A 17,314-nucleotide genomic window follows, 5' to 3' on the forward strand; every position below is an offset into this window, starting at 1 on the left:
TTCTGGAAGGAAACCTTTAAGAGAGCCTTAAGTTTATCCCTTGGCCTCTGAGGAGATCTCTACTTAAACAAATGCAGTCTTTTCAATGACCAAAGACATAATTTTCTAGGCAGGCTCTGACCCTTTCTCCCGAAAGCTACCTCACTTCACACGGATGTGCACACTCTCCTCGCTTCTCATCTCAGTTTTCAGGGGATGTTCACAGCCTCTGCGTGGAACTCCTGTTCTGCTGCAGCACAATCCTACTCTAAGGAGGCTTTGAATTTGCAGTCTAAGTCCCTCTGAAGGTGAATTCGGCCCATCCGCCCCCACTCCTTCCGAGTCCTCAGAGGCAGCAAGAGATGCTCACCCCTTCAGAGGCATCAGGAGATGCTACACACACAGTCTGTCTTCAGGTCCACATGCTGTCCACATTGCCCATTTGGAAATCATGTAGGTGCTGCCTTGAGATCGTGTGTTACCATTTAGCATCACCTGTGGCCTTGCTGAGTGACTGTCCAGTTACTCAATCTCCCTCATTCTTAAGTATTAATACAGAATAAACGGATTGCATCCCTTCTCCCGGAGCACATTCGCTTTTAAAAGGGATCCTTTAGAAATTTTATCCAAAGAAATGAGTACTGTGGAATATCAGGGGCCACTGCGGGTGGTGGACACTGTCTTGGAAGCAGGTCCTTCTATAGCTGCTCCCCTTGACCTCCACAGTCACATGCCAGTGTGGTCCTTGGGTTCCCCCTCCCTCCCAGGCCACCCATCTCCACTTCCTGGGACGAGAAGGAAAACAGACTGAGCTCAGAGCCTCTCCCTTCCTTTGTAAACACTCGCCTGGTTTGGTGGAAGACTTCTAACACAGCCACGGGTCTCAGAGAAGGTGCAAATAACAAAACGGCTTTTTTTCCCCATCTTATTATTTCTCTACATAAAATGGCTTGTGCCTTCCCTTTTTTTAAATAACAGCTTGAGATACAACACACATACCGTAAAGATGTACCTTTTTAAAAGTATACAATTCAATAGTTTTTTAGTACCTTCACAAAGTCGTGCAACTATCCCCAATGTTGAATTCCAGAACATTTTCATCACCCCCAAACGAAACCCGATACCTATTATCAGTCACTCCCTGTTCTCCCCTCTCCCCAGACCCTGACATCCACTAATATACTTTGTTTCCATGCCCTTTACCTTTTCAATGGGTCCTGTGTGTCACAAATGCAAGGTCACAGGGGAATGACAGCATCTGTTCTGCTCGGAGCTGACCAGGTGTGTGCATGGCCCTGCTCCGCGGGCTCACGATGTGTGGGTGCCCTTCAGGAGGGGGTGCGGAGGGTGCTGGGATCGGGCCCAGGTAGCGTTTCTGCTGCTCTGTGCCCTTTGGGACCATGAACCAAACCCACCTAATTACTGGAAATCTCTACCAGGAGGCTTTAAAAATGGAAACACTTAAAGTTATTTGCCCAGCTTCAAATATTTGCTTCAACGTTGCTTCAATGATTTCAATCAGGCACAAGAAATGTCAAGAAAACTCCGAAGCCCTGACCGACCTAATACTGGCGGTCCAGGAACAGACAGCTGGATGGATAAGCTGCAAATTAGACGTGCATTTTGTTTTTAATACATGCAAACGCTGTTGAATTTTTTCCAGGCTCTTTCTGCACCAGCCCCCAAGTTTTAAACATAGACCATTCTGTTTACTGATACTTCCACGTGGGGCAAGATGGATCTGGGCAAGAATCAAAGAGAATGAAAAGTGTCCTTACTCCCCACGCCCGCCATCCGTGTTTCACCCGCGTCATGCACTCCTTCCTGCCCGCCCAGCGGGGTGTGGGCTCTCCCTTCAAGGTGGCTCAGCACTTTCGGTGTGACTTTCTGAGGCCACTCTCCACCTCCTGCAGTTCAGTTAGCCATGTCCTCATCTGTCTTGTTTCTCACTATGAGTTTGCAATTCCTCTGGGGAAATAATCAGAGCAGCGTTTCACTGGGCTAAAAACCTTCAATGCTTCTAATTTGAAAACCACTAACTGCTGACAGTTCCATAACTCAGGGAGGTTACAGGCTCCAGGAGACGACGAGGGAGTAGGGAGATGTGGCCGCAATACAGAAAAAACTTGGAGGACGGGAGCAGAGAAGCCCGCTCTGACACTGACTGGCAGTGTGACCTTAGGCAAGTCGCAGACTGGACACCTCACCTCCCCCGTCTGCAAGTGGAGAGAACATCACTCACCTCACGAGTACCTCCCAGGACTTCAGTAGCCAGTGAGTTCACAGATGTGGAGGGTTTGGAAAGCTGCAACGCTTCCTAAAGACCTAAGTTACTCTCCCTTCCCATCCAAGCCCTGCTCCTTTTCTTTAAAAGGCTTCCTCAGATGCCTGCATCAAGGTGACACCAATGGGGGAGGAGGATGCTGCAGAAAGCAGCCCGTCCACAGAGAAGGGCTTGGGTGGGCACTCCCCTCGCGGGGTACCACAACAGGGTCCGGGCATGTATGTGTCCTTCACCAAAGGACCCAGAATCAATTGTGGATTCCCTTTACTGTGGACCTCTGTGCTCTTAGAAATGAAATCTTGGGCTTCCCTGGTGGCACAGTAGTTGAGAATCTGCCTGCCAATGCAGGGGACACGGGTTCGAGCCCTGGTCTGGGAGGATCCCACATGCCGCGGAGCAACTAGGCCCGTGAGCCACAACTACTGAGCCTGCGCATCTGGAGCCTGTGCTCCGCAACAAGAGAGGCCGCGATAGCGAGAGGCCCACGCACCGCGATGAAGAGCGGCCCCTGCTCGCTGCAACTACAGAAAGCCCTTGCCCAGAAACGAAGACCCAACACAGCCAAAAATGAAAGAAAGGAAGGAAGGAAGGAAGGAAGGAAGAAAGTCATTCTCCTACATACCACAATACCATTATCACACCCAACACAATAAAAAAAAAAAAAAAAAAAAAAAAGAAATGAAATCTTCACAGGAAAGGCTCCCTCATCCGTAAGAGGAAAACCTTCCAAGAGAATCTAAATAGAATATGTGATTCTTTTTCCAAAAGTAGAATTTCTTAACAAGACTTTCTGACTTGGCAGGAGCATCTGGATGGAGGTTTTCTGTGCCCATGTAAAAGTTAGGAAAGACCGCTTATTATCACCACAGGTACTCAAGGTTTCTCCTGGAGCTTATGTACCATGAAACCTCTCTCTCTCATAGTATTTGAAGTATTCCCGTTTCCCTGTGGGACACAAAGCTTTCCGTGTTGTACTGTGGATATTTTTTTGTACATGCTAGCTTCTTTGCTGGACTTATGCCTCCTTCGGCCAAGCTCGGATACGTCTTCTGATACTTTTTTTAAACCTCCCAGCACCTATCATTCATGGTATCTTTACCTGCAGTCACTTACTACATTTTAAAAACTTGGTATTTTCTGAGCTTTAAAATGGCTGGAACCCAGGGTTAAACTTTTCTCTCTACCAGAGTTTCTCAAGGAGGGCAGGAATGGCTCTGGGGCAGACACTTCCTCAGTGTGTGGGACAGTTCCCCAGGACACAGGACACAGAGCATCTTTCCACCGTTACCCACCACCCCATTCATCAAGATATGCAAAAATGCCCCCAAACATTTGTGGAATGTGTATTACAGCACATAGTTCTAGCCCAAGGAACCTTAAGAACAATGGACCACGAATGCCATCCACCTCCGCAGTGTGAATCTGCTTCCTCCCGGTCCCCCCACCCTTGCTGGGTGGCCCTGGAGACACCCTCTCCCAGGCATCTCTGTGGCTCGATGGCCTGGGGGTATCTTTTACGCCCACCCTGGGCCCAGCTGCTCTTCCATTCTATTCCATATTAGCAGTGGGAGAAGAGCTCCCATCCTAAGTGTATTCCAGGCCTCAACTGTGGCCCCAACCCTGGGCTATGTGGAGTCGTAGGGACCTCACAGACAGGACTCACTCAGCCCCATTCTTTCTGGATTCAGACTCGCATGCCAGGGGTCTGGCTGAATGTCCCAGACTTTAATATCGTGTTTTCTCCGAAATAGAGGCGTACTTCACCCTGTGTGTCTCTGGTCTGCTGGTGAGCAGGCATGCCCACCGGTAGAGCGGTCACAGCTGGGTGTGGGGAAAGTCCAGGACCTGTGATGGCTCCTGGGAAGAAGTGGGAGCAGGCACGGTGGATGAGCTGCCCCAGGGCAAGGGTTCAGCAGAGCCCACCAGTCTGGAAAGGTGCTTCCTCGTTACAAGCTCCTCAGGCCTCAAGACAGTGTGTGGTGGAGCACATGCCGTGGGGTGATGTTTTGCTTGACTGAGTTCCCATCTGGAGCCTGATACTGTACTTAACATCTACACGTGGGGACGCCCACAGAAGAACACGCCTGCCTGCAGGGCCCCAGTGGACCAGTGTGTACAATGGGGTGGATCTGCAAGGGGGGCAGCACTTTGCTTCCTCCTCTTGGACAGGCTTCCTCATGCGGGGGCTGGCTGGCATAGACAAGCTCTGAGTCTCTCCAGTAAGACCAGAGTATGAGGCTAAGTCACACAGCTTCTCTGACATCAGGCCACAAGAGGAATCCCTGAAGATGGCATGTCAGGTTATCACAAGGACCCCTAAGAAAAAGGTGACGCATCCATCAGGGCTTTTCAGGTCAGGATTAGGTGGGTCAACCTGTACTTGGACACACCTCACGGCCCTGTGACATTCAACTTAGGCAAAGATCCTGGTCGTGTCGACACGGAACGTACGGGGTTATGCTTCTCTTCTAGTTTGAGAACCTTCAGGAGCCTGTGAGCCCTGGGGGCCGGGGGCGGGGGGGATGGTCCCCTCCAGTGTCTCACACACGGGCCAACAGACATTTGTGGGGCAGAGGTGTTTAGCCATGCTGAGATGCCCGTTAACCAGGACCAACAGAGTCTCTCTAGATACGAGTTGCAGAAACAATTTTCATGATGGACACCAAGCACCATACTTTTCTCGTGTTCTCGCTTTTGAAGAAACAAATCAGCGGAGAAATAAATGATGTTGGATGCAGGAGTTTTCCTTGGAACTGTATCAAGGATGGACAAAATGTTCCAAGGAACACAAGAGACCGAAGTCAGAGGAGAGGGCACTTTGTAGAAGACTCACAAGTGAAGGCATCCTTAAGCCCTGGCCATGTGGTATGACGGCTCCACCCCTTTCTATCTGTGAGGATTTAATCTGATCACTTAACTCTTAAGGGATCCGTTTTGTCATCCTAAAATGGGGTGATACCCCCTTATCTTGCCTACCTCAAGAGTCAATATGGTCTTTTCAACAAATGGTGCTGGCACAACTGGTATCTGTATGCAAAAGGATGAGGTTGGACCTCTACTTCACATTACACATAAATTAACCCAAAATGGATTAGAAACCTACAACTACAAAACTCTTAGAAGAAAACATAGGTGTAAATCTTTGTGACCTTGGATTGGACAAACAATCTCAGAGGAGAAAATAGATATATTGGACTCTTGCTAAATGAAAAGCTTTTATGCTTCAAAGGACACCATCAAGAAAGTGAAAAGACACCCCACAGAATGGGAGAAAATATTTGCCAGTCATATATCTGATAAGGATCTAGCATCTAGAATATGTAAAGAACTCCTACAACTGAACACCAAAGAGACAACTAACCCAATTTAAAAATGGGCAAGTGATTTCCATACCATTTCTCCAAAGAAGATATACGAATGGCCAATAAGCACATGGAAAGATGCTCAACTTCATTAATCATCAGAGAAATGCAAATCAAATCACAGTGGGATGCCACTTGACACCCACTAGGATGGCTATAATAAAAAAGACAGACACTAACAAGTGTTGACAAGAATGTATAGATATGGGAAGCCCCATCCATTGCTGGTGAGAATGTAGAATGGTGCAGCCATGCTGGAAAACAGTAGCAGTTTCTTGAAAGAGTAAAGAGTTATCATATTACCCAGCAATCCTACCTCTAGGTATAAACAGGAGAAATAAAATATACATGCATACACAACTATGTGCATGAATATTCAGAGCAGTATTATTCATACTTGTTAAGAAGTGGAAATAATCCAAATGTCCATCAACTAATGAATGGGTAAAATAAAATGTGGTGTAGTCTTATAATAAAATAGTGTTAAGCAATATAAAGGAATAATGTTCTGATGCATGCTACAACATGGCTGAACCTTGAAAATATTATCCTAAGTGAAAGAAACCTGACATAAAAGGCTACATGTTGATCACATGTGTGATTCCATTTATATGAAATATCCAGAATATCTGGAATAGGCAAATTTATAGAAAGATGATACTCATGCATGGGTTCCCAGTGCAAAGGTGACAGGGCGCTCACCCCGCCACGGACACCCCGTATTTGCCTCTCCCTTTATCCCGCACGTACGTCCTGGGTCTCTCAGGGGAACACAGGCTGAGACCCCAAGGCGGCCTCGGGTCTGAAGGTCGCTAAGCCCTACTGCGGGGGAAGGGAGACACAGGCCTTCCCCACTGGCTCCATGCCGGAGCCGAGATGCTAGGTGAGGACAGAGGCAAATCTAGGCAGTCCCGGCACTGCCCTCAGACAGTCAAGTGGCTGCGGTTTACCAGGGGCCAACACTTGCCTCTGGGCGACAGCTGTAGGGCAGGATGCATCTAAAAATCACCTGGGAAATCTTGTCGAAGGCAGATTCTGAGTCTGAGGCGGCTCCTGGCTTCTGGGAACGCTTCCACATGACCGTGATGTGCTGCCGTGGTCAAGAACCCTGTGTCAGACCCTGGTCCCCGGAAATGAGCACAGAGCTCAGGGGAGAAAGGGCCACAACTACGGGCAGGAAGAGCTGAGATAAAAAATTATTTTGCTCCAAAATAAGTTCTACATTCCTCTTTCTTGGTAGGATTTTTAAAAGCAAGGCGAGTAACTATGTGTCTGTTTGTTTAATCATGATTAAATAGGAAGGTGAACCAAGCAATTTCTCAAGCCTCCATCCAGTTCTCCAATCCTATGCTATTTAGTCCCTATGGGGCAGGGGGGTGACGCTGGGGAAGGAGTGGAAGTCTTTTCGGAAAGCACCAATGAGTTTTTCTGACGTGACTGTGAGGTAGAGTGAAGAGTTACGGTGAGTTTTTTTCCTAGGATATAAATACTGCATATTCAAGCAGCTCCCCTCTCCCCCCACCACCACACGCTTGTTTTGCTTAAGTGGAATTTGCTTCACAATTCCTCCAGGACACAAAGCTGCTCTGAAGCCCCCCGAGGAGGGAGACAGGTGACTGCGCAGGCGTAAGACACCTCCCGGGGGGGCTGGGAGCCAGGTGCTGGGGGACGAGCTTGTCTTCCTGGACAGCGCATTTATCACGGTGCTTTATGGACGCGATCATGGACATTTTTCTTAGCTACTGTCGCATTTCAACTTGAATGATACATTTTCATTTTGAATCAGACTCACAGAGGGCCATAATTCTTAGAGGGATAAAAACAGACAGGTATACTGAAGCCTGAGACCGGGGTGAGGGAGCACCAGAGGCGGCTGCTGGCCGGCAACTCTGCATTCGTCCTCTCTGGCTTGGTGGACTGTGCGGGCACCGGCATCTATTAATTTCAGAACAGGGCTAAGAGTTCCACACCCAGGGCGTCGGTAGGCTGGACGCAGGAACCTGAGATCCCAGCTGAAAAGGGCTGCTTTTGGCTCGGGCTCCTTGGGGAAGAGCCCTCTGGACATTTCATCACAAGTCCCTGCCACCCTGGACCATGCGTTCCATTTCCCTTTGCCATTTTCTTCCCTGTAAAGTGATACCTGCCCTGTGGCCACAGAAGTAGGAGAAACGTAGGAAAATGTTAAAAGTTGTAATCCCCCTAATCAAAGAAGACATTCAAGTTTCCTTTGGAGACAGCTGTGCAAAGCTGTGGCTGCCTGCCGAGCTCATGCACGTGAAATCACTTGGCTGCACTGAGTCTCAGCAGCCAAGGAAGCTGAAGTCTTTTTGTGATGACCCTCTGGTCCCACGAAGGTCTCCTCAAGTCAGGTCAACAAAATGACTGCTCACCTCTACACTGAGGGAGCACACGTGACACCTGTGTGTTTCCTTCAATGGCAAACACCTTGACAGGCACACAGTATCCGTTAAACCTCACTCACTTCACCCCCAGACACAGCAGAGACACACCAGGCTTCTGGATGAAGCAGTTAGGTAGCATTTTGTTTTTAACCAACGAGGTCACTCCACGGGGTTACCAAGGCTGGCAGGTACCGAAAGTCAGGCCATGTGCAGAGTCAGAGACTACGGGTGTGGTGGTTTGCCCCACAGCCCTTCCCCCTCACCACTCACCTTCCAACTAAATGCCACCCGAGGTGCTGTAACTTGGCGGTGGGGAGAAGTTAGGATCCAACTGAAATAATATGGATGATTCAACTCCGTCTCAACACTAACAAAAGTGTCACAACACTATGGTGCCTCTTTCCAAAAGTTAGTATTTCAAATGGCAGTTTGGGGAGGAAATACTCTCTTTGACCCTTCAGCAAAATCTGCTAAGATAGCAAATAGGAGGAGGATATGGAAGGCAGTGTTCTGGATCTAATCCCAAACATTTAAATCACAGCATTAAGTTACATTTTCTGTGATACCAGAAAATACCAGGCTTTCTTTCCTTCCCTACAATACCTTTCCAACATCCAACTGTGTTTTGCAATTACAAAAGCAAAAGGTACAGATGCCCTTGTAATTATCTGCTGGGAAGAAGTCTGAAACAATTAGGGAGGAAGGGAAAGACACCCATCAGCTGCCCCGTAAGAGGCCAGCAAGTCTGTGGGCATCTCCACTTCACTGGCAACATTACCTGCAGCCAGGTGGAATGAACAGCAGGAGAAGTGGTTCTCCATATGAATCGAAAGACTTGGAGGGAATGCATTCTCTTGGCTGCCAAGGAAGGGGTTGTCTGGATGAGGCAAAAAGCAGCCCTGGCACGCTAAGACTGGAGGACTGAGCTGGGGGAACAGGCACTGAGCTGATCTCCCCCATCACTGGACGGGAAGAGCAACCCACCATCCCTTCCAGACCTGGACCTCACGCTGCACCCTGACTCGCAGTAACCTCCCGCTGCCTCCGCATCAATCCGAATCCTCCTCACCCTTCAAGGCCCAGCTCACGTCTTACCTCCTCCATGAAGCCATGTTTCCTCCTAAACTTGCACCTACAACAGTTAGTTGTTCTTTAACTGCTTTAGGCGTGTAGCACTCACTCCTCCTAGACTGTGAACTCCTGGTGGGCAGAGGCCATGCCTTACATCCTTAATTCCCTCAGAGCAATCAGCATGGAGCCAGATGCTCGATACGGGGTGAGACATGCTGTGGAAGGACAGATTAACAGGAGAAAGGGATACCATGAAGGCAAGAAAACCTTCTCATGCTACAAAAACTCATGGGAGACCACAGGAGTAAAACGCTCTCCCCTTCCTCTTCCACCTCCTAAACAGATGATTTTGTACTGTGACAGCAAAACCAGTGGGTGGCACACGCTGTCACTCCGACTGATTTCACAGTGAGGCTGCGAGGAAGCTCCATGGGTGAATCAGAGGTGACAGAGATGGGCAGGGGTCTCTGCCTGAAGCATGGTCTACAGTTAAGCATGTCAGACTCAAAGACTTCTAGCCTTTCCTTGACGTTCTTCAAGAACAGAGGGTCATGGGCTTCCCTGGTGGCGCAGTGGTTGAGAATCTGCCTGCTAATGCAGGGGACAGGGGTTCGAGCCCTGGTCTGGGAAGATCCCACATGCCACGGAGCAACTAGGCCTGTGAGCCACAACTACTGAGCCTGCGCGTCTGGAGCCTGTGCTCCGCAACGGTAGAGGCCGCGATAGTGAGAGGCCCACACCCGCAATGAAGAGTGGCCCCCGCTTGCCACAACTGGAGAAAGCCCTCGCACAGAAACGAAGACCCAACACAACCAAAAATGAATAAATAAATAAATTAAAACGCACCTCATTTAAAAAAAAAAAAAAAAAGAGGGTCATGCCCTCTGCAAGTCATTTGTCCTACTATTAAACAATTCATTCTGTTAGAAAGTTCTTGGCGAAACAGGTGGCTCCTTGTATACTGAGACGGGTCCCCAAGCTTCCATCTACCTTAGAATATCTCATTTTCACAGGGTCCCAATGTTCACGCCTCCCACTGGACAGGCCCACCGTTAGCACCCATTATATGTTACACACAAAGATGAGTGCCTGGGTTTCTCTGCTTACCTCCAGACCTCTGCACTGTACAGCACAGGTGTGCTTGTGAGGACCCGTGATCCCTAAGTTTCCTGCACAGGGACCCTCAACAGTTTAACATGGGACATCTCAGCTCTACTCTGTTTTGACGTACTTTAGACAGTTCTTAGACTGACCTTTTCTATTGCTTGGAGAGTTTTGAGAACTCCAGAATGCTCTTTTGAGGCGACCAGGCACATCAGGATCTCACAAAAACAAAGCTAGAAATGTCTGATATAGACATGTCCTACCCAGATAATTACCCCATAAGGATGCAGCTTCTCGCTCACATCTGGATGAGGAATAAATATGTTATTAAATGCTTATGTGCCTGGCACTGTGCTGAAGACTTCAGATGCATTACCTCATTTATCACAACAGTCTATGAAGTAGGTCTGATCATTCTACTAAATGATGAGGGAACCCAGGCTCAGAGAGATTCATTTACTCGCCTGTGGTCACCCAGCCTAGCAGTCTGGGAGCTGACACTGAAATCTAGGCCTGACTCTGAAGCCCGAAGTCCAACCACCAGCTTCTGATGGCTCCAGTCCAGGCCGCGCTTCTGCAGTCTGGTCTTTTACTTACAAGCTGGAGAGGGCAGGGAGCAGCTCCACACCAGGCCTCCAGCCTGGGCCCAGCCCACAGGACCCCACCTGCCCCCTCACGCCTCCAAGACGTCTGTTTGGAAGAACAGTGAAGAAACGCTTCACTGACGTAAGCAGTTAAGACGTTTGCCAACCACCACCCGGCAGAGCAGGGCAGGGTGATTCTAGCCCAGCCCGAGCACAACCAGCTGGTGACCCGGGGTGGCTCACTTCCTTCTCGGGGCCTCCTTGGTGAAGGTGCATCTTAAATCAGCAAGCACCCACACCTATACGTACAGCTAAAGTGAGCTCAGGCCACAACACACTTTCTACCACAAACTGCCACCTTCTGTTTTCCATCTGAAGTTATTTCGTTAAACAAACAAGATGTTGGCCGCAGCCCATTAAATTGCTTTCCTGACCCACTAGCGGGTTGCGATGCAGTTTTGAGAGACACTGGACTAAAGAAGGGGGATTAAAGAAACCTTTCTGGGAGCCCAGCAGAGAGAAGAGCCAGGAGCAGGAGTGGGCCCGGCTGCCAGTAGAACACGGTTTGAAAACCAGTGGCTCGACAGCTCCCTAGTGTCCTTGTCAAATTCTTAAGTGGGACAAACTATGCCTGGTCTGAACCCTGTGCTTGGAGCATCACTGAAAGCCCATCCAATCAGCCAGGCTACAGTACTTGAACTCAAGATTGAACCACTGTGCCCGCGGCCTGAGCCCCTTCCGCTCAGTCACAAGGCTGATGCGGATGCTGCAGGGCAGGAAGGAGGAGCACAGAGCCTTCACCTAAGAAGGGCAAGCGCGGCCCACCTCATTAATCGTGGAGCTGTCGGCCAGTTGTGTTCAGACCCCAAGGTCCAAAAATGAGATGGAGCCCCAGGACGCCCCTTGTCTGTTTTCTAAGAAGAGAGATGTGGTTGAAAGACAGGAATGGCAGCCTTCCACCCCCAGCTGGAGCAGATCATTCTGAGCAACGCTGGAACCTGCTGGGTTTTGAGAAGCCGCGTGGATGTTGCAGATTAGTGACAGTTCTTCGCACTTTCCAGGTCAAATGCAGATTCCTAATTCCATCGGCAACTTCCTTCCCAGGCCTAACATCTGGGAGCCGCTGATGGTTAAGTTGTTTCTGGGTAACTGACCACTGCATGTGAATGTTTCCTCAGCTGCAGTGGGAAAGTGCCAGGTGGAGATGGCAGGAGCGGGGCTGGGCCGCCTCTCCTCCTCCCCATTTCTGGCCCCTTCCTCCTTCTGACACTTAGAGGACCTTCTTCAGACAGGTGGGTCCCTCTGGAAAATACCACAGGCTCTGGGTTGCTACAGTGCTCTGTTCAGCTCCAGTTCCTGGCAGAAGGTGTTTGGCTTACGTGATTTCACGGACACTAATTGGTCGCTATCTGTACCCCACCCCTATTTCAGGCCAGTGTCCAGCAGAGGGGATCCACGGTCTTGGCACAGCCTCAACAGACACTGGGGTGGCTCAATGGCCTATCCACAATGCAAATTAGATCATGATTAGCAGTCTTTTAACTCAAAGAAATGACATTTTCCATCATATATTTGATTCTATATTAAAAGGTGAAGGGGTCCATTGACAGATGAATAGATAAACAAAATGTGGTCTCTACATTTAAGGGAATATTATTCAGCCTTAGAAAAGGAAGTTCTGACACATGCTACAACAGGGATGAATTTTAAAGACATTACGAGAAGTGAAATAAGCCAGGCACTAAAAGACAAACACTTCATGATTCCACTTCCATGAATCATCGGTGTAGAGTCATCAAAATCATAGAGACAGAAAGTAGAACGCTGGCTGCCAATGGAGGGAATGGTGAGCCGTGCTTAATGGGTACAGTTTCAGTTTTGCAAGATGAAAGAGTTCTGTGGATGAATAGTGGTGATGGTTGTACAAATATAAATGGACTTAATACCACTGAACTGTACACTTAAAAATGATTAAGATGGTAAATGTTAGTGTATTTTACCACAATAAAGAACAAACAGGGGGCTTCCCTGGTGGCGCAGTGGTTGAGAATCTGCCTGCCAATGCAGGGGACACGGGTTCGAGCCCTGGTCTGGGAGGATCCCACATGCCACGGAGCAACTAGGCCCGTGAGCCTCAACTACTGAGCCTGCGCGTCTGGAGCCTGTGCTCCGCAACAAGAGAGGCCGCGACAGTGAGAGGCCCGCGCACCGCGATGAAGAGTGGCCCCCGCTTGCCGCAACTAGAGAAAGCCCTCGCACAGAAACGAAGACCCAACACTGCCAAAAATAAATAAATAAAATAAATTTTTAAAAAAAGAACAAACAAACAAAAGGTAAAGAGGACAAGGTAGGAGTTGGGCACAGGAGAAACCCCCTTGGCAACTCCAGCCAGCTCGACACCCAGACCAATGCGACGGTGAATCTGACAAGCTGCCCAGGAGGATGCTACCGTTGACACCCGTATCTCTCAGCCCACACTGACGTTCTTCTGTCTGTCAGCGCCCTGCTTGAGCCCTCAGTGCTGGGGAACGTTTCTGGAGGCTCTGTCTGGGGGGACAGCACGTAAGAGGGTTCCCTGCGGAGCCAGGCTCCAGGGGGCGCGGTACCTGGACGGGTAGCCAGCTGCGCTGATCCGAATGGTCTCCAACACCCCGCACGCTCGGAGCTGCTGCACTGCTCTCTTCGGGTCAAAGCTGCAAAACACAAGACAAGCAGTGAGTGTTCCCAACGGCAAAGTAATGGAACAGCGGAGAGGGAGAGACCACCCCTCCTGCACAGGCACCCTGGAGCTCAAGGTCAGGGGCCAAGCACAGACTAAAAGACACTGACTGGCAGCACACGAGCCATCTCAGCACCTCAGTTCTGTGCACGTGCTTATTCTCACCTGGCAAACTCTTCTTCTCTGCCCCCTGCATTCTGTCCACCCACCAAGGCTCATTCCTGCCTCCTCTGCAGAGCCTTCCCTCATTATTTCCATACACAGGGGCATCTGTCTTAATTCAACGGCCAAATCATATACACTCGGCACCACAAGCATTATTTGGCTCCGGAGTTAAAAGGGGGAGTCTCAGGCCAGGCAGACCTGGGTTTGAATCATGACGTGATCACTTATAGCTGCATGTGTGATTTGGGGCAAGTAACATAACCTTGCACGGCAGTATCTTCATCTGTCAAGTGGGAATCATAGAAGTATCCCTTTTAGAGGGTTAGTGTGAAGATGAAATGTAATGGCCCATGAGAGCAGTGAGAACAGCACCTGGCAGAACATAAGGGCACACGTGTTTTTAGCTACTATCATGATAGCTGCCCAGTTAAGAATCATATAGATGAAGAACTTTATCTTCCTGCCTTCAGAGATATGAGCCATGATTTCAACAACTCACCCACCCTAAAATGCTACGTTTAGCACTGAAAACCCAGTTTTTATTCTGCGTATATGTGTATGTGTATGTCTGGGTATACGTGTATGTCCTACACTTATACTGAGTAGGACACTGGAATAAAAAGTCAGACATGGTCTGGATTTTCTAAGAGTATCCACACTTGAAGAGGAGAGAAGTGTATAGAAGAAGTAAACCACAAGGCAGTATGTGATAAAGGTGGTAAAAATGCTGAAAGAAACTGGAGGGAAAGATGTTGAGGTTGGCTGGGGTAATCAGGGAGTCTTCGTGGAGAAAGAATTAAGCTGAACTAGAATTAATCATTTATATTTGGGATGAGGAATAAGTGTTTCCATTTCTTTCTGGCTGTTCTGAAGCTTGGCTACAAGCCGAGGGCCTCTTGCTCCTTGCACTCTGGGAGGAGGGAGGGGAGGGGTGAGGCCCTCCAGACTCAGTCCTGGATCCTGGGGATTGTACTGGCTTCAGCACACACCTGGCCGGGCAGTCGGGCAGCCTACTTGCCCTGTTGGGTAAATGCAGATGGCAGCTTCTTTACTTCTAGGACCCAAGAGGGCTCAGGAGGCAACCTCTCACATTTGTCTGCCACGCTCCCGGACAGCCCCAGATGTTCTTCTCCCAGCAGCTGGACCCATTCAGGATTCTGGAATTCTGCAGGAAGGACCTGGCCTGGGGTCGACCGCCCTCGATTCACATCTGTCCATGGGACACACCCTCTCTGTCCTCCCATCTGTACGACCTGCTCGGCCCCTGGTCACGTTGCTCTCTTATGCTGAGTTGCACGTGGGTCAGGGGCCCAGGAGTCCACTGAGGCAGATGGTGCCCTGCAGTGGCCTGGGCTCAGCGGGCACTTGGTAGTGGGGAAACAGCAGGCATTTTCCAAGTGACTGAAGACCGCGAGCTGACCTTCCCCGGGCACTCTCTTGGTTCCAATGCGCAGGGCTCGGCGTCCCAGGAGATGCCCTCGTCCCCCTCCAGGCCTGGGCTCACTCTGACTTCCTCCCGCCTCCCCCTGCCTGCCCAAGTCCTACATTCTTTGGACACCCAGCTTGTCCATAAAGTCTTCCTGATGACTCCAGCCCCAGGGTGAACACTTTGAGTGTGTAAGGCACAACTAAGCGCTGAATTCTGCAGAGTCCTGAATACCAACAGTTACCTCAGAGGAGTTAATTTCATCTTTTTTAGGCAGAGCAAAAGCTCCTTAGTGGAAGGGTCTTACAGGACGAAAGGAAACACTCGTGCCGAGACTAGACCGCAGGCTGAACCTCTTACTATGCCACCCCCTTTGCAATTTTGCTGAGGCCGCCCCAGGATTCGGCTCAGTTCTGGGATCCGAGGAGGACCTTCATACTGGTGGTGGTGATCAGTTTCATAAGAAGCTCTGTGTCCGAGGGACATAAAGGCTGCCTGTGACCTCGAGAGATCCAAGGCGGCCTTTGGGAGGCAGGCTCTGCCGTTTACAGGTTCTGCTCCTCTCGCCTCTCAAGTGATCAGCTGGGCCCTTAGTTAGGAACGCAACGTGGACGTGCTTGTCCTTGGGAAAGGTTTTCTGCACACAGCAGCCTCTCCCTCGAGGCACCCTGCAGCCGGGATCTCGACTGGCCATCGGCTTCTTCCCTTTGCTTGGCACAACTACGGGGTCAAGTTCAACGTGCTGCACATGGTGGGGACGGGCAGCATGCTTGGCGAGCACCTGTGACCTCTAGTCCTTTGTGAGCTGTGGGTCTAGCTGGGGCCCCTACTTCCTCCAGGACCTCCTGCTGCTTCCTGGGTGGAAAAATGAGCTATCACTAAGAGGCCCTTCCCTCCTTAAAAGGACTATTACTCTTCCCCAGCACCCCCATCTCCTCCTGCTCTGGACCCCCGTATCATGTCTGTGAAAACTGGGCATGCCAGCTCTGGACCAGGTCCTGTCTGATGGCTGGGGAGCGGCTTGGGAACGTGACCCCTGCTCCCATGCAGTGCTGTGGAAGCTCTTTGGGGGAAACGTCTTCTCTTGGGGTCCACACACCGAGTTGGTCCCAAGGAAGGTATGTGGCAAATAATTTTTGAACTCAGCTTTAACATTCTTCCCTGCTTCTTGATGACCTCAGCAAAATCCCATCCTTCTTCACACATCCTCTTCCCCGTGGTGGGGGAAACGAGCAAGGCTGAAGTCGGGAACTTGGACGGGCCTTAGCTCTGCCACCAACAGCCAATGTCACCTTGGGCAAAACACTCTCTCTGGACCTCGTCTTCCTCACTCATTCAATGAGAGCTGAGAATATCTGCCCAACTCTAATCTACTGGTTTGTTGTAATGATCGAGTGATGTAAAAGAGAGGAAGATGTTAGGAAAAAACCGAGAAGATAGTATACCAAGAAGATACTGCCATGACCCTCCCCTGTCCACACACCCCCAGGGGACATGTAAAGCCTGCCAGCCTTCTGTACCTTAATCTTATCTCCGTGGTATAAAGAAAACTCACTGTTAAACTCTCTCAGTCTGCCTCCCTGCATTAGTTACCAGTAACTGGGAGTGAAGACCAGCCCTTCCACCTATTATATTTGGGAGGGCCACAGTGCAGACAAGCAACACCTAAGTCTGGACTGAAAAATTACCAAAGATATGTAAGGGTCCAACTGCTGAAATGCAGGGTTATACTCTCCTCTCTCAATAAACTGTGCAGGTTCAGCAGAGCCGGAAGCTTGCTGGACGCAGAGTGAGACCTCCTCCCATGGCGCCGCCTGATTGATTTCCGCACAGGCTGCCTGGGGCTCTGCGGTGCTGTGCACGCAACACGCAGGACTCCGAGGTGCTCAAGACCGCCCGCTTCTAAGATCAGTGGGCTGGCCTTCAGGAAACCTGGCCAGTTCCTCCGACGAGCCACCCCAGATGATCACACACACCCTAGGCCACCTCCTTCCTGGACACTTCATGCCCTCTCGTCTCTATGCTGCTGCGGCTTCTACAGACCCACTGACAGTCTCTCCTTCCATGTGGTCAACAGTTATCTGTGGCTGGCCACTCCTTAAGGATGAAGGCTGCGTCTTATTCATTGTCATTCCACCTGTCCTAGCCCAGTGCTCAGGACAGATGGTTTCTGAATACAGGAAGAGGTAGAGAGAAAGACTATTATAAAAGAGATGCT

General features: G+C 49.9%; 1 protein-coding gene across 4 annotated transcripts in view; it reads right to left on the minus strand.

Moving 5' to 3' along the window:
* Positions 1-17,314, minus strand: part of MYO5B (myosin VB) — a 370,856-nt gene that overhangs the window by 61,546 nt on the left and 291,996 nt on the right. For all 4 annotated transcript variants that reach the window (XM_059894726.1, XM_059894725.1, XM_059894727.1 and 1 more), the window contains exon 17: positions 13,393-13,479. In XM_059894726.1, coding sequence (XP_059750709.1) covers positions 13,393-13,479 — 87 coding nt within the window. The remainder of the gene's footprint in view (positions 1-13,392; positions 13,480-17,314) is intronic.

This window comes from Balaenoptera ricei, chromosome 14 (assembly GCF_028023285.1).
Source record: "Balaenoptera ricei isolate mBalRic1 chromosome 14, mBalRic1.hap2, whole genome shotgun sequence".
Classification (NCBI taxonomy): Eukaryota; Metazoa; Chordata; class Mammalia; order Artiodactyla; family Balaenopteridae; genus Balaenoptera; species Balaenoptera ricei.